The 26,244-nt window shown below is 43.4% G+C and overlaps 1 protein-coding gene across 1 annotated transcript in view; it reads right to left on the minus strand.

Moving 5' to 3' along the window:
• ARHGEF38 (Rho guanine nucleotide exchange factor 38) overlaps positions 1–20,501 on the minus strand; it is a 36,270-nt gene extending 15,769 nt beyond the window's left edge. Inside the window, exons 1-4 of the mRNA XM_062574909.1 lie at positions 20,318–20,501; positions 10,026–10,216; positions 7,318–7,441; positions 2,922–3,069 (exon numbers count right to left, since the gene is read on the minus strand). Of these exons, the coding sequence (XP_062430893.1) occupies positions 2,922–3,069; positions 7,318–7,441; positions 10,026–10,216; positions 20,318–20,501 (647 nt within the window). The remainder of the gene's footprint in view (positions 1–2,921; positions 3,070–7,317; positions 7,442–10,025; positions 10,217–20,317) is intronic.
• Positions 20,502–26,244: the final 5,743 nt, after the last annotated feature.

A 26,244-nucleotide genomic window follows, 5' to 3' on the forward strand; every position in this document is an offset into this window, starting at 1 on the left:
TATATTAGCTTTCTCCTAAAAAGATTTATACCAATCACAGGCCAGATTCCTAGATACACTTCAGTGACACAGAGCAGCCATAACTGGCCAGTTTAGTTAGGTTTATGGCTCCTATGTGTCAACAGAACTGCACAAAACAGCCAGAGGGTACCAGTGAATCTGGCCCTATGTCTTTTTCAAAAGACAGCCCAAATGAAAAAGGATTGTCAGGAACCTGGCTTTAGTTACCCTTCGCCCAACAGTATTAAAACATGTTATTCTTATACAGCTAAAATTTTTAGGCTTTATAAACATTTCCGTCTATTTTATTTAAATAGAAATGTATTTCTAAATGAGATAGAATGCATTTAAGCCTTTTAGGATACAGATTCAATGATGATATTAAGATTTTTTTTGTAGGATGCACATCAGCTGAAACCTCTATATAATTCAATGGTGTTTATATATGTATTGAAACAGCAGGGAGATACAGCTGTAGTTTCGAAACACTCAGACATGCACAAAGAATATTTTCTTTATGATAGGATTAAACTTGGAGAAGAACATCTAAATGCACGGGAACCAAAATGTCATCCCACCACTATATTAGACTTCTGGTATTAAGTCCTGACATCACATTGTCAGCCACTGCTATCTGATTGCCTCCACTAATGCCTCCTTTTCCCACTATGGGCTAACTAAGCATCTGGAAGCTAGTGCTTTCATTGCTTTTGCACTGTCGGCTCTGGAAATGCTTGTGCCATCTCTCTACCCTTTTAATAGTTGACCGAGCTACTTCAGACTGAAAGCAGAGCAGGTAGTTGCCAGCATCCTTTCATTTTTTACCACTGCATTTCTTTGGCTAAGCTAGCAAACAACATCCCCAGCTTGCATAATAACTGCTGAAACATGGGATTCTACCAAACTGTTTTTTACACGTCTCCAAGGCAGACACCTACATTTGGGGAAGTAATTTCTCCCCTTCGATCAGCAGAAAGAATAGGAATCTAAGCCTGGCTAATTAAATCTGATTTGCCTGTACAGGTGTGCAGAGTGCCACTCTCAAGCTGCTCCTAATACAGAAGTCATTCTTAACACGGTAGGTGTGGCTTAGCTGAGGAAGAGAAGCCCACAGTAATGTCAGCCCATTTTCGCTTTTTAAAAATGTGACAATATTCTTCCCAAGGGAAAAATATTTAAGAAGTAAACATTGTTCAAGAGCAGCAGTCAGTGGCCCCTGAATACATTATATCTCACCACCATCAGTCCATAACTGATTTGGTAAGATTGCTGCATAAATTTCCTCCTAAGACATGTATTCTCTAATCAGTAGTAACAGGTTTAGATAACCACAGCTCCACATTTGAATGTGTACTTTCAGGCTTAACATTTCAATTGGTTGCAATTTTTAGCCACTGTGAAAAAAACACAATATATTACGTGTAATGGTGTTTTTTCCCATGGGTTCCTGTTCGAAGGCTAATAGGAAAGAACAAGATAAAAAAGGCTTCATTGTAAGGTAGTTTTTGTCACTTCCTGCTCGCCAAGGCTACAATTGCTTAGCAGAAAATACCCTTTCTATTCTCAAATCCAAGCTGTGATATTGGAACAGGAGCTTCTCTTACTGGCTCTAGAATTGAAGTGGCAACATCCACCCTAACGTGTACACAGATGCTATCTTTTAACCTTATTTCCTTCCATGGTCTCTTGCCTCAGCAGTAGGGATGAGTGACTGACAGTTGCAGCTTCTCTTGATTAGCTGGAAAAAAATATTGTAGGAGTCAGCAACTGAAACACTCCTTTAGGGGAGATACCTGGCCATCCATTAGCCTGAAGCCTGAGTTTGTCTGAAAATCTATTTCTTTCAACTTCCAGGGTAGCTAAAGCCTAAACATCCTGCACATATACATCGTTATGTATTTAATACCTAGACATGTTGCACAAAGAAGCCTTATTTTCAACACAACCGGTCTTCTAAGGAAACATTTCTCTTTTGATTTGTTAATATTTTTCTCTATCACTATTTCCAGATTTCATTCAGATATATTTCCTATATCCTAAGTCTTGCTACCTCTCTACATACTGATCATTAGCTGAAGTATAATTGAAATGTCTGTTATTGATATACACGCCATTAATGAAGTATTTGCGATGGTTTTACATCTCTCCTGGAAACGTGCAGCATGGGCCTCTTCTAGAGTTTGACTTTTGATCTGAAAGGCAGCAGTCTGCTCCCTCTTAACAGTTCTGTGCTACATTTCTGAGAAAATGAGGGGGAAAGGGAATTTGCAGGTGGGAGGAGAAGCACTCTGTGGAAAAGGTGAGGTAGTTCACACGACTGGGTTCAGGAAGAAGTCACACTGGAGGAAATATCCATTATTTAGCTGCACTCCAGTTTTCAACAGGATTTTTCTATGGAGCTGGAGCTGGAGGCAAAGAAACGAAGCAAATGCTGCTGTCTGGACATGACAGCTTCGTTAAACACCAGTCACTTTTAGATATCCCCATCACGAGGATCCAGCACTGCAATAACTCTAAATCCCTGGGGCCCTACAGTATAGCTGGGGCATAGAAACACCATCACATATTATTTTATTTCAAACAATAGAATTGCTGAAAATAGGGGCAGTATGTCTCCTAGGATCTGGGCAAGGTGTTCCGAATAGCCCATTATATGATGCAGCATTTTTTTTGCCAGTATGGGGCACTGAAGCTAAGGGAACAGAAGCCTTTCTTGTGCTATTTTGGGCCATCTTAGAGAGAAAGAAATCTAATCATGGCCCCTGGCTTGTCATCTTTTCATGAAAGCAGCATAAGCCAGAGCTCCCAGAAAGCCTCATAAAACTCTGGATTTACAGGGGACCTTTCATCTACATCCATTTAAAATGTTCCCTGCCAAGCAACTGACTATGGACGGAAATCATCATTTGAAAAGATCTTACTTTAAGGACTGTACACAGTGTCTTAAATGCTGCTTCAGTTCTTCATCCTTTTCATAGGATTCCAGCATGGTGTGTGCATCATCGTGGCGACAGCAGTAGATTTTATATGTGTCTTCTAGTGGGCCTTTAATCTGCAAGAACACTTCCCCTGTTAAAGAGAAAAACAAAGCGTGTCAAACCAGACAACAGCATCTCAGAAGGAGTTTTATTATTCCACCACATTAGCCGTGAGCTAAAAAAGGCTGGTTTCCACTTTACTTTCCTTAGAAATGATCTTGTGTGTTTATGTGCATTATTTATTACATGCATTTCTCAGCTGCTCATCTTTGTCATAGCTGGGTGCCATTATATCAGTGTTAATGTACAAAAAAATCCCTCAGGAAAAGGGACAAAATCTCCGTACCCTGCACCCCTTCATACACAACCCCCTAATTCAATGCCCCAGCTTAATGCCTCTTATATGAAAACCAAACAGTAGGGCTTAACCCTTAAAGAGTGAGCATTTTTTTCTTCTGGGCTGTAAGCATGTTAATTTTCCTTTTGAGTTTTTTTCAACTGAACGTGAACTTAAGTGAGTTATAAGAGGGATAATGACTCCATCTCCCATTAGCCATTTCACTTTTATAATCTGTTTTGCAGAATCCTGAAATGACAATTGTTATGGCCTAGAATAGAGGGGGGTGTTCACATGACAGAGGAACTACCTCCACCTGTCCCCTAATTAAATAAAACCACTGTGGATTACAGCCATTTTTATACACTATTTAGGTTTATATACAATTAAAAGGGGAAAAGCTTTTACATTTCTGGTCCTCTACAACACCATTTTTTCTTCAGAGAACAGTTGGGATTTTTAGAGGCACTAAAGTAGTAATATACCCATTTTCTATTTAATTCTGGTGCCTAATTCTCTCAGCCTAGAATTCCGGTGCTGGTTTCTGTGTATGTAAGAAATATTATGCGAGCGGAAAAGACACGCTTCATCTCCTTGCTGAGATATTCGTTCTTAAACCCATACATAAGAGTACCCTGATCAACATCCTTGGAAATGCATATAATAAACAGCAACAACAATGAAAGCTACTGTCTCAAGCACGTCCTGAAAAATTGCATCTGTGCGGTGACCAGTTAGATGTTTTCCAAATATTCCTGTTGAGCTATAGCAATGATTATTAAAGTTAAAAGCCGAACACCACGTTAATTGGGAGCTCTCTATTCATTCACGGAGTGAGCACAAAGCTGTCAGGCATCCTGCATGTTTCACCCTGACCAGAGTGGGCTGTTTCATAATACATTGCATTGAACTGCTCTGTCTTAAAGTGAAAAATGGTTCAGTTACCACAGTAACACAGCTCTGGGTTTTTTCCCCTAGCAGCGAAGGTTAACTGGGCTGTCTAATGCACGTTGGTTTCAAGGTGTGAAAAAGGGAACAACAATGACTGAGCTAAGACCATGCAAGGTCAGAAGAGAATCAGCATCCTACAGTCAAATATTCTCCAGCTGTCTTCATCTCTGGCTTCTGCATCTCATGCTAAATGCTAATGCTGACTGCTAAAAACACACGCTGCATCCCGACTTTCCCATGAACTCGCTATACAGGCCTTTAATAACCAACACTGTAAGGGAAATTATAACAGTCTTTCCTGTGATTCTGCTCCCTTGGGGCCTGATTTTCAGAGATGCTGAGTTCTTACAGTTTTCACTGACTTCAGCAGGAGTTAGTGAAACTTCTGAGTGGTTAGTATGGCCCTCAGTATGCTAATCTCTCTCGAGAGGTTATATTTTCTGTAGCAAAAATGCAAACTATAGACTTACTGTGCATTTCAGTGTATGCTAGCGGCTGAAAATTGTCATCCTCTCCTCCAGAATGAAGGAGCTGAGCAATATCTCTACATTACTGCATTGTCCCGTAATGGCAAATATTTTCATTGATGCTAAATGATGAGAAAAATGGTGTACTGATTTCATAGACAGGTCATTTTAAGAACAGCCATATTTCTTAAGCCTAAAGCTCTTCTTGGTCCCAAGCCCTGTGGCCTGAATCAGCTGAGCTTTGCGCATATCACTGCAGGAGCTTGCTATATGGACCAAAAATGGATTGTATTTGGGCACAGGTTTAAACATACTCTGAATCTTTTGCGCACTGATGAATCCAGCTTTGCCTGATGCCTATTCTTGAGTGTGATGGTCAGACAGTCTTGAAGACAAAACCCTAGGAAGAAGGCTTGAGCAACAGTAACAGTTTCTCCCTATGGCTTCCAATGGTGCTTTCAACAGCAGTGGGAGACAGAGAAAGGAGGAGTCAAATACAGGATAAGATCTAAACCATTGTATTTCTCCACATACAGTGACTAAAACAGAGAGGAAAATAAAGTGAGAGAGAACTGGAAAGAGCAATTTTATCTCTGCTGTGTATAGCTTTAAAAGACCAAACAACACAAGAGATGTGTCTACTTTAGCATTTCAGCTCAGATAAGGAGAGTGCTCTCAGTAATCCCTGTTTCCCATGGCTCGCTTGCACCATGGAACAGTTGGACACACAAACTGGATTTTTTGAGGGTGGCAATTACCAGAAAATGCACTCCAAAAGCCTATCTTATGCCCAGGCTAAAGCTAATCTGAAGTAAACCCCCTAAAATGTGTAGTATGCACATCAGGTCCTTAGCACCAACTGTTTTGCTTTGCACATCTGCTTGTGTTGGATCCCACTACTTGTTAATATGGACATAGCCTAAGATGCACAGAGCGTACCTCAACCTCACCATGCCTAGGATACCTTCCAAAAGTAGATTTTTCAATGAAAGATGTTTAAATACTATAAACCATTTAGAATATGATGGATACATTAAATAGATTCTCATCAGCCCACTTCTTCCAGAGACTGTCTTTAACAATCTTTACAGTGACTGTGAGGATCCTGAAGACAAAACAACCGTCTCCTACACTTTCAGGGGATGACAAATTTACTGGCTTACTGTTTATAGTGATGCAGTCATTCTCCCTGCTTTTGTCTTAATCTTTAGAAGAACTGCTCACACCTTATTCTCACACCTTATTTTCCAGTTTCTTTCTTTGTCATAATTTAGCCAACTCTCTGATCCAAAATCCCATGCATTTTCATGGCTCCTTGACTGATTCTGGAGAAACTCACCCTAACCAACTGATGAAATTGTCTGTCTTCTGGATGTGGCAGGGAACTAAAAGGATGATTCCCTTTGCTGTGAAGAAAGCCACTTCCTGCTAGAATAGAACATTGCTTATTAAGGGTATGACTCATCATGATGCACTTTCATTGAAATACCGCCAAACACCACAGTCTCATCAAACTACGTTAAGCTGTTGCCTTGGCAAACCAGATTGAGATGTGCTAGGATTAATACTTTCACCAAGCCTCACATACTTCAAAATTATATTTCTTAGTCAAATAGCAACTGACAGTTTTTTGCTCCATTGTTTTTGCAGGCAGAAGGATTTTTTCTGTAACATGTTACCTGTGGCATATGGTCAATTTAGGGAGGAAAGAATCTCTCTGACCTCTGAATCATAGCCGAAAGCTTTTAAAATTAAACTGGATGACTTTACACAGAAGCAAATTAAGAACTCTCACCTGATCATTTAAGGTGGCTCAGCTACTGCCTCTGCATTTGAGAAGTAGTTAAGGAAGAGCTGATGAACAGTAACTTCCTAAATCTCTCCAGCTGTGTCAGAGTGTCAGGTGAATAGATCACAGCCCTAACATTCATGTCCTGAACTGCAGAGCATATGGTTGCTGCGGTATATCCAGGGGTAATCCATTTGCTAGAAATACCTGTAATCCCCACAGACATACCTTCACAGATTCCCACAAGCTTAATACCAATTACAGCTTTCTTTACAGATCATGTCCCTGTTAAGCACACTTCACCACCTCTTGCATGAATTATATTGCCTGTAGATAGATGTTTGCAATGTTTGGATTTTTTGTGATGTATTTATTATTCCAATCATTTTTTTAGTGCTTTGCTTGAATGGTACAATTATGAATATGCAACACTAGAGTTGGTCTAAGCACCAGCAGAGTTAAGCAATATCAAACTAGATGAAAATGATGTTATCAGTATATGGCATAATTTCAGTGCTGCAATTTCTGCCCATGCTAAACTCACTCTCTCATTACCTCCATCCCCTCAAAATCCAGAAGGTTTGAATAAGAGCATCACAATCAGGCCTGACATGAGTACAGCAGCCTCACTGGACAGGCTTTGCATTTCATGATCCACGTATTATTGCAGACAGTTAGTAGCTTGTTAGTTTCTGGGAGCGGTACTAGTTAAGCCTGATGAGGGTAGAGGACCGGAGAGCATTATATTTATTCTTTCGTGTAGCTTTGTAGAACTCAAGAGGACAGTAAACATACCGATTATTTGCATGGGTGGCTCCACATCTGCCGTGGCTTCTTCCAACAATGACAGCAGTTTGGCTGATATTTGATGGACCGATTCGATGTTGCTAAACAAGCCATCGACGTCAAAGCGAACAATCTAATGGAATACAAATATTAAACAGCTACTGACGAAGGATAAGGAAGGACATTATGTATTACAGACGTTCTCTTGCTAAGCTTTTAGTGTCCAACACTCCAGGAAACATCACTTCTGCAAAACCTCATATAAACATCCTCCTTGTGACTTCAAGGACATATATACAGTTTTCAGATTAGTATAACAAAAGACTTGTTATCAAATGCTTTTAACCTTATTTTGAACTATTCCTAATCTGAACGTGTTTACCTAAGAAGGAAATAAATATTATGATCTGAATAAAGAAAAGATCTTTGGCTGCCTTGAAAATGTTTATTTATTTTCCCATAGAGAAAAAGACTAGTTGACAGCGGTTTTGATTCCCTGATTACTAGTTGCTCCTACAGGCTGTACGAACTGCTACATAAACTGAGACCTAGGTGCATTGGTGCCAGCTGTCAAGTATGTAGACTTTCAACAGATGGAGGTACCATTTAAAATTAGTTGTCCTATAAATCCAAAAAGTACAATCGAGACCATACAATTTCCACTAAAACAAACAGATTTACAATTACAAGCATTAATACAATCAAAGAAGCTTTCCACAGAAACTGGCAGGACAACACTGACTTCAGTGAACTGCGCCAATTTATACCAACAGAAAATTTGGCTCTGTATTCCTCTTCATTTTAAAGTAAATAAAAAATTTCAGAACACATACTTTTCATACATCAATTATTCATTTCCATGCACAGCAGGGAAATAATTAATGTTTGGGGATAATTGAAGATAGCCAGCGGTAATGTGCTAATATTGAGAATAAAGGCAAGACTGATTTAGAGTCATCCATATTGATACACTCTGAACCTATCTCTCCCCATCTCTCCATTAGAAATAGAATTGCTTACTTACGTAGCAGCTCACCAGATGCCAAGAGGATCAAATTGCATGTTATTGTAACAGAATCAGCATTATACTTTCAGTGCTAAGGTAGTTATTTCTTTGTTAATATTATAGGGGCTAAAACAATTTTATCCATTTTGAAATATGAAACAGATTCATAGCTAGGTCAATTTTTTAAATACTATCCATCTCTATATGCATTACAAACTTTCAAATATGGTTGTTTATCTGAGAAGAGTCTTAAAACCAAATAACATTCTTGAAAGCCTTTCAAAAATGCAGAGGTTATTAAATTAAGACAATGATAATCTCTAAATTACTTTCCTGTATACAGCTATCAAAGGACTTCTGATCTCTGCTCCAGCATAATGTCTACATAGTATTTGGAAATATATTGTACATATATGCTTATATACATACTGACCTATATAGTGACAAAGGACAGACTCAGGACGTATGTTTTCAGTTGGCTTGAAAAGAGCAAAGGAATGCAGCAAGGTTGTTAAAAATCTTAGTGAATTGAACCAGACTGTGCTCTTACTGAATGCTGGCCAGACTGAGGAAAGAGTCAAGTGGAGAATTCTTCTAAGTGGATGGGCAAGTGAGGGGGAAAAAGAAGTCAAGAAGTCCTTAAAGTTACACTAGCAGATGCCAGTTCTGCTGAAAATAGGCTGGAACAAACTCTGATGAGTGTTTTTTTTTTTTTTTTTTTTAATGAAAATTTTGCAGGAGCTTAAATAGCATGGGCTTCAGCTGATCACAGAGTTTCCCAAAGAAGTAGCATCAAACATCATATAAAGTCACTTCACTCCATACACCAATACTTTGTGATCTATTTCATAAGAAACCATATATACAAGGTACTTGGTTAAAGGCCTGTTTAAAATGATTCTTATTCTGCATTAGCAGCAGGTACCATATGCATAGCCTTTATGAATCCTATGTTGCAGGCTCCACAAATACAAACCTTTCTCTGGACAGCATCTTCTATTCATAGCTTGTGACTACACAGTTTTTCTAGAAATTGCAATTTTGTTGAGGAAAAGGTGCTCTTTGAACTCTCAGCTGAAAATGAAAATGGGTATCATCGAGCCATGATCTTTCAGGCAAAAGAGCTATCCTTCTTAATTTTAGTTTTGCTGAGTAAGATGCAAATCTCGTATGTGCTCACTGGGCTGGCTGATATTCTCACCATAGCTGTCTGAGAGGCTGGATGAAGTCATCTTTAAGACTGAATTTAACCTTGATGTGGAGATCCATGCAATTCCAGGTTGTTATCATGGAAAATATCTGTTTCTGGTTGCTACTGCTTTTGGAGGTGGCAGTAACAGTGCACCAGGGGATTGCTCCAGGGATTATGATTACACAGCATCCTATACTGCAGCATGGGGAAGCAGAAGCTCCTATTCCAGCCTAGGTCTGAGAGCAGAAATAAAAGAGGTAGGGTCTAAGCTGCTCTCGAGGGAAGTACATTTATGCAGGCTTTATGCAAGCGCAGTGAAAGTGTCAGAAGTGTATCTGCCTTCCCACTCTACTCTCTGGAATCCTGGCATGTCCCCTTCCCAGAAAGTTAGCTCTGGACCCATTCCTGGCACCATCCCACTCTCACACTGACATTTGTGCTTGGTTAAGATTATCTGTAAACAGAACGTGGGTGAATTCAGATCTTGGCGTCACCTCGTCCTCCGCCCCCGGTGCTTACCTGCTTGTTTCTCAGAGGCTGAATCACTTCCCTGATGCAGAGATCCAGGTCATTGATAAAGTCTTTTTCTGTCTGTATCAGTTCTGCAATGATTTTCATCCTCTTGGCCATCATCTGTCTGGTGATTTGCTCTTCGTTCTCCTGGGGTGAGGTGGCAGAGGATGAGGACTCAGCCTGCGGGGCCATTTTTTCTGTTTAAAAGAGTATTAGAGGAGTGTCACGACTTCATCATCCTGAGGGAAAGAAACATTAACTAGGGCCTGTGGGAAACTCCCAAATCTTCCTAGGGGAGCAAGAAAAGAACCAGGAGAAATAGCAATGCTGGATCAGACTGAGGGTCATCCAATCTCCTTCTTCTAAGAGTGGTTACAGGTTTGGGGAAGGAAACCCTCCAGCTGACAGTAAGGGGATAACCTATTGTAGGGTACCTCTTCTTTAATACTGTATATGTAGGCAGAAATTTTCCATGGAGCATAAAATAGATCCTTGTCACACTGAAATCCAAGAGGGGCTGTATACCACATTCCCTTCTGCTCCTTTGAAAATATAGTCTCAGCCTAAAGTCTATTAAGATTTGGGCTATGGGAGAAAACATGCTCCTGTGAAGGAAAAAGTCTGTGTTTACCATAAATAAGTTTCACTGGAATAATCTTTGCTCTAGAAAATGTAATGTTGAGGTCTGTTTTATAGGAGGCTGAGGGCGGTAGGTACTGAGAAATGTACTTTCAAGTGATAATAATGATACTAATGATGACAATGGAACTTGTAATTCTGTTTAAAAGGATTCATTTGAAAGAGATAAAGGAATTACAGGATAATATGGGAAAAGCTTTAGTGATCGATAATAACATTTCTTGAGGCAGGAAAGATCACTGGAATCAGGATACTTTTCCATATCTAAAACCTAGAACATCTGTTTTGTTCCAAATACATGGAAACGCAAGAGAATCTTCTATAGACTGGTAGTTTACATATGTTACAGGACTTGAAAACAGCCTACTTATCCATAACGATAGTCTTCCCTTTTGCTAGCTCATAAGCCACCCTGCAGACGTTTGTGTCAGCTGTGCAAAGGGCACACAATTTTATGTGTCTACATGGACAGTGTGCCTATTTTTCATTGGAGAAAAAACAAGTGAAAGACACCAGCGGATATTCGGGTGTTTTACTGCTAGCCACAAGATGGTGTAGAGTACCAGCAAAGACGGACATATCGCTACTGTATTCATCTCTGCATTACCTAGCTTGTGGCTTGCCAGCGTGAGGCTTATTGCTCAGTGGCAAAGGACGTGAATCTCTGATGAGGATCAGACTGTTATGCCTTTCTGTCCACTTCCCGCAGGAAGTGTATTGTACGAAGAGCTGATATCAAGCAGCATCTGATGCTTTGCCAGCTGATAACCGATACGGAATGTATTGAAGTTATTGAATTAATTTTCAAGGGCAAGGTTATGAATGTGCAGTGAGCTTCGAAGCTCACCAATACAATGAAGGTCAAGCCTGTAGATTGACAACCTAGAGCTGGACTTCTTCTAAGGATACCAAGTGACTTTGGTTTCCTAAGAGAGTGGGCTTTGAGCTGTCAACCACTGAGAGCTGTAAAATGTTATAAAACCACCGTACCATCCTCAGGCCCTTATACAATTATGCTGACCACTGATACACAGAAAGGATAATTTTGTTATTAATCTTTCTCCTGTCAGACTTCTGGTCAGACAGGTGCAGCCGTAACTACTGTTTTAAATACTGCTTTTGGGGCTGCACCTCTCCCTCTGTACTGATAGTTTTAAAAAGTGAGTACCAGGATCCAAGGTGAATCCGGGGAGCCTGTTGTTCAGATGTTTTTCCATTGAGATATACTTCCTTTCATTAAAACAACCACTGCTTTTACCTTTGAGTTTTTAGCCTTAAAGCCTCCGTATAATGAAGGTGTAAACATTCTGTCCTCAAGTTCATACACAGACAATACAATGGAAATATGAGCAGGATGTTTTTCCCTCTTCAAGGCCTCAGCTATCAAAAGACTTTTCAACTGAATTCTGCTGTAGTGAGTACATACTAGTGCAAGCGTAGGGGTTGCACAGTTGCATCCCCTTCTGCAATGCTCATCCACCAAAGATGCTGGGCAGCGGAAGAAATAAACTGTCCTTATTTTGGTGAAGAGGAGAGCAAAAGAAGTTCTGCTACCACTTCATGGCTCCCCCTAAGCAATGTCCTACCAGGCTCTTGGAATCAGACATCCTCGCCTGCTGCTTACATGCTAAAATGGTAAAATAACTACCTCTAAACCTCTACAATCATAACCTCTAAAAAAATATGGTATGTAACCACACTTATAAACTTGCAGTGAACGATGTGACATCCATTTCAGTTCCATTTCTGCACCAAAATCAAAATTCTTCTTGAGATCAGGTGTGAAATGGTGTGTGTGGGGGGGTGCGTGTGCCTGCATTTGTGTGATTGTTTGTGAGAGCGGAACAGGATAATTCCTAAAGAAGTACAAAGAGGACAGGACAATCTGGAAGATTTAAAAGTGTCATTTTGTCTTAGATGCAGCACTATTAGGACATTAGATGGAATGTGAAGGTAAACACAAGATGCTCTGCAAAGGAACTTTCTAATCCCTTCTACCAGTGGCAGGGGAGGGCATTATATGAACAAAATAAAGCCAGAGTATCCCACTTCAGACTTGAAGTTGCAATCCCGAGAGTGGTTGTTCTTTCAGTTTATGTCATTAGATCGCCTTGATTAAATCTGATACCTGAATTATGTCAGGATTCATCTGTTATCCTTATTGCATGATAGATAATAATGCCAGGAAATAGAAACTGTTCTCAGCAGGAAGAAGTAACTATGAGAAATATCAGGTAAATGTTGTTTCTTTACAGCAAACATATTTTTAATAAATGTATCCTTTTGTTAAAAGTAATATAATTTTCCATTTTACTCAGTATGTTCGCTTTTTCATTTCAGACATGTCTGTCTCTATAGAACGCAAGAGCAAGATACTGAAGTGATCACAGCCAAAACCTGTGATTTTGTGTTCAGCCAATTGCTTTTGACCAGTTTGAGATCATTAGTAGCTTGCAGAAATCCTTGTGGAATGAGTCAAAGTTTAATGAATGCAGAAACATCAAGTGCATATTTGGAATATAAGCAGGCTTGTTTCTACCTGCTATGTGTATCAACAGCCAAACAGTTTGAGAGAGAGGATTAGCAAGAGGAGACACTGCTGAGGCTTAACCATTGCAATAAGAATTTGGCTCTCCCTGTCCTTGGAGATGCCACGTTTAGGAAAAAAAGGAAAAACTACTTGTTGAATGGTTATGTTGCTGTCTTAAGACATCAATTATGTCTTAAGAGCAGTTTACAAAAATGTAGTTGGTACTTTTAATAGACACAAAAATGGATAGTGAAATGTAGTCCTTGCAACTGTTGCTTTGCAGCGTTAGTTACCTGCAGTGGTTGCCTTGCTCCAGGACTTTGCTTGGTGAGGAAAAGGAAGATGATGACTTTGGTTTATCAGCTGAGCTACTGAAGTACATAGCTCTAGTCACACAACATGAGAGGTTCTCTATAATGACATGGACAAAGCAGCTACATGTATTAGAAAAGCAATTTTTTAAAAAAAATATTACGTCTAAAAATATCCCCCAGATGGAGACATCCAGCAAGACAATGAGAGCACGGAGGAACAGAGACTGCAAGGGGCCAATGCTGCTCTCTTCTAGGCCCGACGGGAGTTATTGGGGGATCCACAACAGCTGACTGGAGAAGCCAGAGCAGACCTACCAGATCTATGCGTGCAGATTCCCCAGGCTTTCCCGCCCTATGGAGTGAGCAGCTCCGAGAGGACTGTTCTGTCCCTCCTGCCTCCCAGGGAGATGGTCACTCTGGATATTGCATTTGCCCCTAGCGTCAGGGCTCATAAAATTGGTCTCAGCATCCAATGCTTCCATTTTATCTGGAAGGGAAGTTGCTTCAACTGCAGCAAACGCACCAGCGTCAAGGCACGGAGTGAGTAACAGGCCGCTTTGTTACTTGAGCAGTAGTTTGAGGACTCCGAAGGAACGCAAATTCCATGCTCGCGCTGTGCACAGAGGGGAATTTTGCCTGGCACATGGGAGCAATGAAGGCATGAGTTATCACAGCATGACAAACAAATTACAGTGTTACTGTGTTTTCACATGTGAAACCTGAATCTCACACTACCTTAGATAAAATTATTCTTCTGCAGAAGCGAGTCCTCAGATAGCCGGTACCCTCAGATAACCCAGAGATTATACATGGGAATGTACACCATTTTTTATCAGCTGGATTTGTAAGTGAAATACAGGCAGCCAAATCCAGAGACCGCTGCTTTGGCAACTCCCCTCTCCTCGGCATCTCCCCTGGCGGTACCTCTGCAGCTCAGCCCTGGCACTTTTCCGCAGGCAAAGTGGGAAGGGGGAGGTGTGGAAGCCGCTTGTGGGTGCTGGGAAGGCTGTGGAGAGGCAGATGTGGGGCTTCTCTCGAGTGAAGGGCAGCAGGAGCCCGACGCGGGACAAGCCAAGGGAATGGACGCATGTACTGCTGCATGAGGGGGCAGAAGCGCATCACAAAAGCTAAGACCGAAGCAATTTTATTCCAGATCCCTCTCCTCTCCCGAGGGAACACTTGATAGTGGTGACATGAAGGTGGCTTCACCAGTCTTGCACTGGAATTATTACGGTGCAAACCGGAAGAACTAGGTCTGCTGAACTCAAATTTGGGCACACAAATACAAAAGGATTGAGCAGGGGTTGTGGATAAACATCCTTCTCTTTACTTCCACATGCGTACAACGTCTGTATTGTTCAGGTACAGGCTTTTTGCACATAGGCTGTGAGTTATATATGCAAAAAGCCCCTTTTTTGAACACAGGAGGAGAATGCTGCAGGACCAGAATGACCTTGCACCAGTCTTCCTGGGCAACAGGTTTTCTCATAACATCAGCATTGGAAACTTACTCACAATTAGGTCATTCAATCTTTGATCATTTTTTGCTCCGTAAAGTACAGAAAATATTTACATTCAATATGCAAGGTCTTTCTTCAATTCCTTGACAGCCGACTGCTTTAATTATACGTGTGCTGACAGGACTACAGAGAGATCCCATGTGGCCGCGGAGGAAGGGAAGAAAGCTTATCATCAGGTGACAGAAGAATACCCTTATTGTTAGCGCCAATACTTGCAAATCAACCTTTCCAGTGCGTCCCAGACCGGCACAAATATACCGCTCATGGGGTAGGGAGCTAATACGTTAATAACGCAAGAACCGAGGAAGGACTTCTCCTGGGATACACGCACCTCAAGATTTGTCACGGATTAGCCCTAAGAATTGCAGGGTGGGTAACCCACAAAGTACACTATTTTGGTTAACACAATGTTATTGCTATGCTCAGAAAAGGAACCTTAAACCTCTCTGGGTCTTAGTCTTCCCTCCCTTAGCCCAGCTGTCGTTACTGCTTACAGTGTTACAGTACCTAGGAACCCTAAGCCATGCAGTAGGACTTTATTGTGCTACGTGCTGTGCAAACACGGCAGCACAAAACGGATCTGGCTCTGAGAAGATGAGATCGCTTCCCAACCTGCCTGTCACTGCAGTAAGTTCACAGGATGACTCCAGATTCACTATGGTGCAAGTTAACACAATTAGGTCCTCTAAACTCAAATTTGCACACGCGAAAGTAAAGGGATTTGTTGGATTTTGATTTTTCATCACATTGCACAGTGGTATATGTTCATGAACCTATCTTCCACACTTCAGGAAATAGTGCAGTCTTTTACTTCTTAACAGTACTTCAGCTGAAAAGCAAACCAGCTGCTCCAAAGATCAATACATTTAGCAATGAAATAAAATATTAACTGCATTGTGCTACATGCAAAGTTAATCAGTAAGTATAGGCCAAAGAAGGAACTGCGAAGAGTCACATAGGATCTTTGCTACCGGCAGGAGATGCCAAAGCAGAGAGGCTGTGCAAATTGCCATTTTCCACAGGAAGAAGCAGTGCTGCGCTGTGCAGGGTGGACAGGAGGACAGAGGGGTGGAAGAAGCTGCTGTGCTTGTGATGGAGTGATTGGGGGGATGAGTTTCCTCCAACTGGGCTTTAATACACCCAGGGTTAGCAGCTTTCTAGGAATCTCTATAACTTCATAGGTTTCAGCTTAATTTGTGGTGTTGGTTATTTCTCATAACTGCATCAAACGCAGACAATTTTGGGTTCAGATATGAGACTCTGAGGTAATGTATTGTGGTAGCTGTGTGACTTGAATCAGTGTACTTATCGGTACAACACTGCTGTACTTCAAATTAAAGTATGTGCAAATTATTTAACAGTACAGTTGACCCATCCACAGCTGAAGTTATAAGGAAGTTAATATGTAATAGATTTTTAGCACAAGGAATATTTTCAAATTATCTATTATCATGCTGGACACTGCAAATTTTGATCTCAGATTCATTCTGGAAACTCACCATTTTGCATAATTCATTTCTTAGATCAAGGACAAGTCTGGTATATGATTATTGACAAAAACGAACAACCTCTCCAAAACCAAACATACTGTGAAGGATGTTTTAAATCTCTTTCTCTGGTCTTCCCTTTTTGGTTTATACCCTCTACCCTTATGATTCATCACATCTCTCTCTGCCCTGATCTTGCAAGCATTTATATGTCAAAAACTGCATCAAGCATCCCTCTCTTAATGAAGTACATAGGTATTCACAGGATGGTAGCTTTAGGTTAATTTAAACATGGATCCCAACTTTAATGTAACATACAGATATTAATAAATGTATTATTAGAACTGATACTGATAGATGAGACCAACTCCTACCAGCTAAACAGCTACAGATTATACTTTTGAAAACAGAGACGCTAAATACCATTTTGTGTTGCCATTGCTTAAGGAGAGTAGCAAGTTCTTCAGTCCTGCAAGAAGGATATATTTGCAGGATTTTCTAGTGACTGTAGAGCAGAGCACTGCATAGGAATATCACAGATACTGTGTCTATCTACTCCCTTAAAATGACCCTCAGTATTATTTATCCATCACAAATATTAGTGAATTTATCTTCTTTGACTCCCTCCTTCCCTCTTGAGAAAAGTGATGCTTGCATCCAGCTGATGGAGTACCCTAGCACAAAGATATATATGGCTTGATCCGAGTATTCCTGGACCAGTCCAAGAACAAAACTACAATCTAGGTGCTAGATAACTGTGTAATTGTATCATTAACCTGCCATTTGATAGTAATGCCTTATTTTACCCTTATTTAAAATGAGGGTGATGGTACCTATACAGGATGTGTTGAAAAAGATGCCCTAGTGTTTGCCAAGCTCTTAGAGAATATAATGGTTACTTTGCACGTTGTTTCCTCTTTAGAACGAGTAAAAGCTGGTAGCTTTGAATGCCATTCACACCAGATAAGGTATTGAAGAGGTATTTCTGGTACAATAATTAACCATGAAAAGGCTTATTTGTGTTTTTAATTAAATTCCCAATTTTAAAGGGAAAAAAAAAAAGCTTTCAAAGATTTGCACCTTTAACAATGCAGTTGTTTTCATGTTTGCAGATTTACAGAGCAAACCATCTTGACTACTTTGGGGATCCAATCCGGAAAGCAGGCTCCCTGTTTCACCCTTTTTAGAGAAGAGTTTGGATTCCTTCTGTATAAAAGCGAAACAAAGGGAAATGCAAGAGCAGAAACTGAATTGTCAGGATTTTTATACCTGCCTGCCTGCCTGCTTGCTTTTTGGCTCATTGGCTTTTATTTGTGGACCCGTATTTCTAACATAGTCAACAGCGCTTCAAGGATACACTTCAGAGCTGGTGGGAAAGGCCACGTGGCGACAGCATGATTTTTACTCAGGGAACCACATAAACGTGACAGAGGGCTGGAAGGCACCTTGCAAGGCGTCCTGTCCACGCCTCACCTCGCACCAATGCGCTGCGCTCCCGACCTCGGCCTAAGGGTGCAAAGACAGCTCGCCACCCGCGCTGAGGCTGGTTTGCCCTTTCTCTCGCGGTGCTGGGCCCGGCAGCCTCTCGCTCTCGGCTTCCCGGCGGAAACTTGACCTGCTCGGGGGAAGATTCCTTCGGCGGAGTTTGCTCCCTGGGGTCTCTCCCCATCTTACACATCCTTGTCCGTGCTAACACGTACTACAGCTCTGCAGACTGTCTGCTGGAGAACATGTTAACAGGGGGCTGCAGAACGAAGGGGTAACTAAAAACAGAGCTTTCCAGCTGTGTGCCTCCAATTCACATGGGAAGCAAGTACAAATTATTACCGTTTGTGTCTTTTTGCAAAATATTTACTATTTCAGGGCGATCAGGGCCTCCGGACCTGGAGATGCACAACAGTGTGTTTATACCACCAACAGAGCTGTACAGTTCTCTTAACCAAAAATGAAGAACTTAAATGTTTCGTGCCAGCAAAAACACTGCCCTTATCTTGAAGTAAACTGCTTCACATTCAAGCACTGGTAAGAGAAATGAAGAAGGTGAAGGCCTACAGGCATAGCACATCATCAGTCCTAATACATCACATTAGGTCTGGGATCCATGACCATTAATATCAGATCTAGGCACATCTGGCTCACCAAAATTTGAGCCAGAGCAGGCCTTGGCACACCACTGCATTTCTCTCTGCTGACAGAGTGAGCTCACAGCAGAGGAATTTCTATTTGCTTTAGATTTCTACTGTGAGGATAAACTACTTCTAATCCAATATAAAGCCTGCAGGTACCTTGTTAAGCCATCAACGTTTTTCTTAACAAATGTGAATAAGCAGAGTGAGCCCATAGCAGACCAGTGCTTTGCAATTGGTGGCCACGGCAGCCTTCATCTGGTGGCAGGAGCTGTAAAGCCGGATTTACTGTCTTGTTGGACTGCTGCCATAAGCATAACCTCACACTGCCATGACTACCCAGGCTTCCCCACCTCTTTTGCTCCTGATTTTAAACAGGAGACATCCACGGCATGAATATACGAGATTTGATAGAGCAACATCTCGTGCTTTTTGCTCAGTCCCGTTTTAGTTACCACTTCCCTTTGCCAGTACCTCAAAACTACTTTGCCAGGGCTACCACGTCACAAGAAAAACTGCTGTTCTGGTGGAATAAACGCATTTGTGACAGGGGCTTGCTAGCACAACCGTATTGATCAGTGCTTGCACCCCGAAACTCCTCTGACAGATGCTTGTAGTGCCTGCCTGACTTAACTGAAAAATTTTCATTTTCTTATTGATTAGCTGTCTCTAGGAGGGAACAGTATAATCAATGAACCTCTTTGTTGTTTTCAACATATGCATCCCCCATATAAATCTCATTATTTTCTACTTTATTATTTTATTTTCTACTTCTATTGTCTCTCTGAAGGAAATCTATTTCCTAATTAAATGCATCAAACCTATAATACAGTAACCTAAAGTATATTACTATTTTATTTCCCAATAAAAGATTATTGCCATGGGAGTGACTGTCACTAGGCAGCTTATGTCTCTATTAGTAATAAATGTTTATATTATAATATTACACGAAACCCTCATTTGTGATGGTATCAGGTTTTAAGATCTTGAAAGCCCACGGAAATTAGTCAGTCTGTGTTCCAGAGCACTCCTGGAAATAGCCATACACATTTTTCATGCTTTTATTCAATTTATGGCATTGCATTTAATTTTTGATTGGCAGGTTCATCGCTGACATGATTTGACAATTTCTGGTCCTGACACAATTTGAGTATTTGAAAAGAAGCGCTCTTCCTAATGGTACAACTTGCATCAGCATGTACATTTGAACATGTATTTGGATGTATTTCAGTCCAGGCCTGTACAATCTGGGCAGCAGAGAAACACGTTATAGACCCTGATACTTTTCTCTGAAAGAAAAAAAATGCCCTTGATGCTTCTAATTATTTGTTACATATCCCACTTCGTAAGACAACAGAAGACTGATAGCCAGGGACTGTATTCTCAAATAACCGTTTGCGTTGCAAACACACGCCGTGGAGACGAGCGAGAAAGATCCCAGCGGCGTGCGCGTTCTGCAAGCGCGCACCAAGCCTCGATGTTGGCTCGAATCACGGCTTGTGTCCTGCGGACACGAGGCTGTTTAGGGGAATCAGCGGGAAACGCTTCGCCTCCCGGCGCAGGGGCGGCGGCGAGAGGGGGGCAGGAGCCGCCCTCTCCGTCGCTACCTGCGGGCTGCAGCGCGGCGGGCGTCGAGGCGCCGCCCCAGCCCCGCGCGGCGCTCAGCGAGCTGCCCCCGGTACCTTGCAATTTCTGGCTGTACTCTGTCCTGTCCGACTGGCTCCTCCGCAAGGCGCCGTGGTCCCCGCCGGCGGTGCCCTCCACCACGGGCTCCGTCCTCCTCCTCCTCCTCTCGCCCGCGTACACCTTGTGCTTCAGCAGGGCCAAATTCCTCCTGGGGGCCCCGGGGCAGTCGCCGCTCGCCATGCTCAGCCTCGGTGCCGAGGACGGGCCGGCTTCGAGGCCAGCGGCGCGGCGGCCGGCGGCGTGGGGCTGGCGTTGGGACGGAGCGCTGCCCACGCGGCGGCCGCCGTGGGGCTCGGCCCTGCCACCTGCGCCGCTGCGGCGGCTCCACCCCCGCGAGCAAACGCCGCGGGCCGTGTTTGCCTTCACCCGCCCTGCGCGCCAGCACGCCTGGCGGCGCAGGGCGGAGGGCCGGCCCCAAACCGCCCGCATCCCCCCTCTCCGGGCTTCGGGGACACCCCCCCTCCTTGCCCTGCTGCGGGCACCGGCACCCCGAGGCGGGTTTGCATCCTCTGGCGGGCACCCGGGCTGCCCCCGCCGGGAAATGCCCTGCACTTTTATCGGACGCCGTCCCTGCCTGCGCTGCCGCGGGAGCAAGGGGGAAGCAGAGGGCGACAGCGGGGGGAAGCGCCCCCGCACCAGGCCAGCACCCCCTTGGCCCTCACATCTCCTCCCTCGCGGGGGCTAGCGCCCAGCGGTGCCCCCTGCAACCCCGCCAGCGTTGCCGGGGCCCCAGGTCCCAGCGCGTACGATTGCACCCGGCGAGCTCCCGACCCCGCTGAGAGCGGCAGCTTGCAGGCTGGAAACTCCTGATCTACGGGTTTGAAGGGAATCAGATTCCCCAGGACCAGGAAGAAAAGCATGTGTGCGCTGGGAGGGAGGGGGCTGGAAAACCCGCCGCGAGGTGGGAGAGGGCCAGCAGCCGAGGCTTGCTTCAGCCCGGGGTTGTGTCCTGCCTTAGGACCGAGCACCGCGCCGCAGAGCAGCAGCCCGGCCGGCGGGGCGGTCGTTTGCAGCCTCGGGAAAGAGCGGCGAGGGGCCTGTGCACGCAGAGGCGGCACGGAAGAGTGCAAGGGACCCGTGGAGGCTGTCACAGCAAATTACTGCGCTCTGATGGCTGGGGAGCGGACGGCAAAACACCTGCTCTTACTACCTCTAGATCAGTCCCAGAAGAGATGTTGTTACAGTGTTTGCTAGCAATGGCCTCTGGCATTCAGGCACCGTCTAGCGATCCTCCGCAGAGCTGGTCTAATCAAGCTCATGTTAAAACAGCAGGAGCTGCTGGCATCTAAGCTCGGCCTGGCCCTATCCCGGGAAGAGCCGCAACAGCCGTCAGCGGTAATCGCTGCAGCTGCCTTGGTACCGACCCCCTGCGGCCCCTCTGCTCTAGGAAAGGGTCTCGCGGGAGCCGCCGGTTCAGCCCCAGCGGTGTCGGGTCTCGCACCCGCTCGCTGTCACAGCACCCGCGGAGCGGCGGGTCTCATGTCCGTGCGGTAAATGCCGGCGTGCAGGTTGCTCTAGCCTTCCCGTACCGCAGCCCTGAAGCGCTGTGTGATAAAAAGCAGCGAGCAGGGAGGTGAGATGCCTTTAAAGAGCTCACTCTGTGATGTTCCCTCCTGCTTAAAGCCCCTAATTTCTACCCAGCAGCAAAAAGATGATGAAGCTGTTAAGCAATGACTATTTCAAACTGCAAGTGTGCCAGCACCGCACAAACTGTCAGTCCAAACACCACCTGGCTGCAGAATAAAGCGGGGAGCGGGATACGGGCAAGCTGCTGCGCTCACACAGGCAATTCGTGTACTCTGTCTCCTTCTTGATATTGCCCTGAGAAAGTCTTTTGTTCCGCAAGTGAGACCACAAACGTTCCTTAAAAGGCCCAAGCAGCTGCGGAGAGAATGAGGAGAAGAGTACCCAGGGAGCAGAGACACTCCTGGGACAAGCATCAAAGCCACAACAGCCGCAGGATGAGCAAAAAGATCAAGGTGAGAGTTGAGGGAAATTAGCTGCCCAGTTTCTTTCTTTTTTTTTTTTTTTTCCCCAAGCAGTGGTTTGACATTCAGGGAGGGTGGTAAAACTGGTTTAAGCAGTCACCACCCCACCGCCTCTCCCCCCCAACCCCCAATACTTGTGCTCTTCTGTCCCTGCAGGCTGTAGAGACAAGCTTTGGAGACTAGCTGGAGGAACTGAAAACTCCCTCCCTTCCCCTCTCCCCTGGGCTCTTTTCCAGCTGGATCTGTTCTCCCTGCTTAGTTCATCACACCATTACGCAAGCGCTTGTGGTAGCATGAGACAGGGGACGATGTTGGGGTAAGAGTGAGCAGCTGGAGGTAGAGGGGCTTATTGCTGAAGCTGGCATTGCCCTGAGAAATTATTTACCCCAGCTGGGGTTTTAGGCATTGTGCTCTTCAGAAGCCACAGAGTCCATAATTTCTATGATCTGTTATTATATTTATTTAAATTAAGAGTGTTTTGGGGAGAGCGAGGGAATATATCTCGGCTGGGTGGAGGTGGAAGAACAAACTGTTAAATTCTTGGCTCCATAGGCTCTCTGCCACATACGCACAGTTACAGCCAAGATAGGATATAATAAAGTTTGTTCAGGTGTTTATTACGACAGCAATCTGCCCACATGCAAAAGAGGTCTTCCTCTTCCTCCACGACTCATTCATAGGCTCTGAAAAGGGATGTGTTCCTTCATCACGGAAATGGTTGCAGGGAAAGTTGACTGCAGTTTGCTGCCGTCTTTGTACTTGTCATGGTTTACCTGGCTTTCTGAGGCAGCCAGGAGCCCAAAACTAGCACACAACACAACGTGGAAATGTAGGCGAATGCCTTCTGGGACCTCAAAATACTTACGCTGTACTGCTTAGCATGGAAAAGGTTGAAAATACCATGTGTTAAGTAATATTCCAACTGACGTGGGAGGCATTTAGGACTCACAGCTTCTCCAGCCTCTCTGGAGGGAGGGAGTTTTGAGACCTATCCTTGCTTTATCCATCAGCCTGCACTGCGGGCTGGTGCCAACGCAGCCAATAAGAGGAATATGTAAAAACAGATGCATATTTGCATTAGATACCCTCAAAACCTCTTATTACTGTTTTTTATGCTTCACCTGGACTATAATAAAATGCCACAGAAAGCACTGTCTGAACTGCATGTGAAGTACTTGACTTTAGCTGCCACATGCAATAGTACTAGCAAGCACCTCTTAATCTGCAAATTACTCCCGTTCCTTTCTGGACAGAGTAACAACTGATTGTCAAACTGTATCAAAGTTACTAATCTGTAAAACAAGAGGGAGTATTTAGCATCTATGTGGACAAAGTGCTCTTTTTACAAATAATGTGAAAATCTCTTTAACCCCTGCATGTAATTCTCCTAAGCAAATAGGAATCTAGTTGATATGAGCACTCACATGTGAGTTATTGACGTGGAAGTCACTCTACTTAAGAGATGGAACAGGTGCTGGTGTCAGCATAGAAAATATTGGCATTGTGTTCCCAAGCAACTGTATTAGAAACATATAAGAGGTTATTGTTATATGGTCAATGCTAACCTTTATCTCAATCCTGAGCTATAAATGAACCGGGAACGCCATCAAGGCTGATGGCCATTAAGTAAGCAAACAGTTACTTCTTTTTTTGCAACTCCTTGCAGCTGTTAGAGAAGATTTCTTTTTATAATTTAGAATCCCAGTGCGTATGTGAAAAATGTGAGTGCTGATTGACTGCCATGCCTGTTATGTTTCAGTGGAGGTGTACAACACTGCTAGAGTCCTGTGGCAATGACACAAGCCTATTATTTTCAAGCTTGTTCACTGAAATGGGCCAGCGCAGCCACCAAATGAAAGCAGTCTCTCATTACTGTTGCATTTTGACTTCATCTGCCAATGCAAATTCACTGTGAACTACTGAAGTCCGAAGTGTATGTTCAAATGGGTGTGTTTGTGACCTAACCATCAAGTATCGCACAACCTTTTAACAACAGAGGAAAAATAGGGTCTGTTCTGATGACTTATGTGGATGCTTCTATTACTCTGAGAGACAAAGGACCAAGTTCATTGATGGCTTCACTTTAGGGCTACAGTTGAGCTTCATCAACACAAAATTTGACTTCAAGAGGGAACGCTGGGTACTGAAACAATATGATACAGCAGCCAGCACAAAGCATGAAGCATGATCTCAGAGGCAGGTCTGCTATTGCACTGTAAAGCTGGAATCTTCTGTTGAAAGATTGATACATCTGTTACCCCTCACCCAGAACTAATCCAGGCATGGGGACAAAGTCCATGCAAATAGGTGGGCAAGTCCACTAATGCCAGAGGAGTTTCATTGCACCTTTTTCTGAGGTTATATCCTATTCCGAGGTTATACTGAAGGAGAAGCAAAGGATGTACTATCGGTGCAACACCAGTATTAGAAACCTTTCTGTATGGAGAACAGTGTGCTCATCTTCCCTGCTGGCCCTGTAAATCACTTGAGAATTGTCATTATAATTAACAGTAGATCAATGGGTATGTTTAATGACTTAAGTCCATGGGATCGTTTCATTAGCAGATCACTCAGGCTCAGCTCCAGATCCATGAGTGTCTCTGACAGCACCAACCTGTGGAGCATCCAGGCAGCACTGGCATTTTTCTCTGCTCCCAGGAAAGCTCCTGTCTGTGTGTTCCCCTGCTAATTCTTCCTCCTTCTTCTCCTTCCACAGAGCTGGTCAGAAACAGAGAGATCATGCTGAAAGGTGCTCCTCGCCATTGCTGTTGGAGTTAGCCCTCCTCTTTGCATAGGTTTGCCCAGGTAGAAGGACTGCACTCCAAAGACAGTGGAGAATTAGAAAGTAAAAAGAGGCTGCTGCAGAGAGCTGTATTACCATCTTTATAGGTAGAATGTGACGGTAAAGAGCGCAAATGTCCCTGTTAGCTCTTGGTCTCCACACAAGTGAACCTTGCTGCGTATAAAAGAAAACCCTTATCTCTTGTCCCTCTGCCTGTATGCATGAGCCATACTAAAGGTTCTTTTAGAGAGACAAAAAGTTGAGGTTTAAATAGTGATAAGAACAATCACGTGTCAGACCCACCAAGGACTTTGAGCATTGGAAAGTTGCTAGTATGTATACACTATTTGTTTGCAGCTATAACTGTAAGATAAGAATAGGATGACAGATCAGGATAAAAGCAATAAAAATGGAAGACTTAAAAATAGGTAAAACTAGATACTACACATTGATTTTTTTCACAATGAATGAATCAAAATTACTTTGAAATATACACAGAAGAAAACTTCAAACACGTTTCAGTAGTAGAAAAAGAGAAAAAAGGCTGCCTTGCAGGTGAAATGTTATTCAGTGTGGCAGTGTCACCTTCACTCCTCTGGCTGATCTTGCCAGACTGGTGATTCCAGTAGAGAAACAGGTCTTTAAAGTAAGCAATAATTTCTTTCAGTGCTGTCTATACTGTTTCTCATCTAAATATTTGTAGGAGAAATTAATAAAACAAAGCATATGCCTTCAGGGCTCAGACTAGGCTGTGGGTATTTTTAAGAGGGGATGGCTCAAGCTATCAGGCTAGGCAATCAACGTCTTTTGACTGCTGGGAAGCTTTCTTACTTTGAACAAAGACTCTGCCCCAGTTTACCCACACAAAAGGCTGATGTGTTCTGCGTATACAGAGAGGGACCCAGCTTTCGAAGGAAACACCTGTCAGAAGAGAGGGGGAGAGTGAATGCTGAGAGAAGGGTCAGCAGGGCTGGAATTGTTCTCAAAGTGTCAGTGGATCTGTCATTGTCCAACAGGGGCATTTTATTAGTTTGTAAAACATGCTCAGAGCTGCGCCAGCTTTCAAACGCGCATATCTAATGGCATTGATTCTTTGAAAGGGCTAGGAGGTGTGGAGGAAAGGGGAACTTACTAAGGAACTGAGCAGCCTTTT

This window comes from Rhea pennata, chromosome 4 (assembly GCF_028389875.1).
Source record: "Rhea pennata isolate bPtePen1 chromosome 4, bPtePen1.pri, whole genome shotgun sequence".
In the NCBI taxonomy this organism is placed as follows: Eukaryota; Metazoa; Chordata; class Aves; order Rheiformes; family Rheidae; genus Rhea; species Rhea pennata.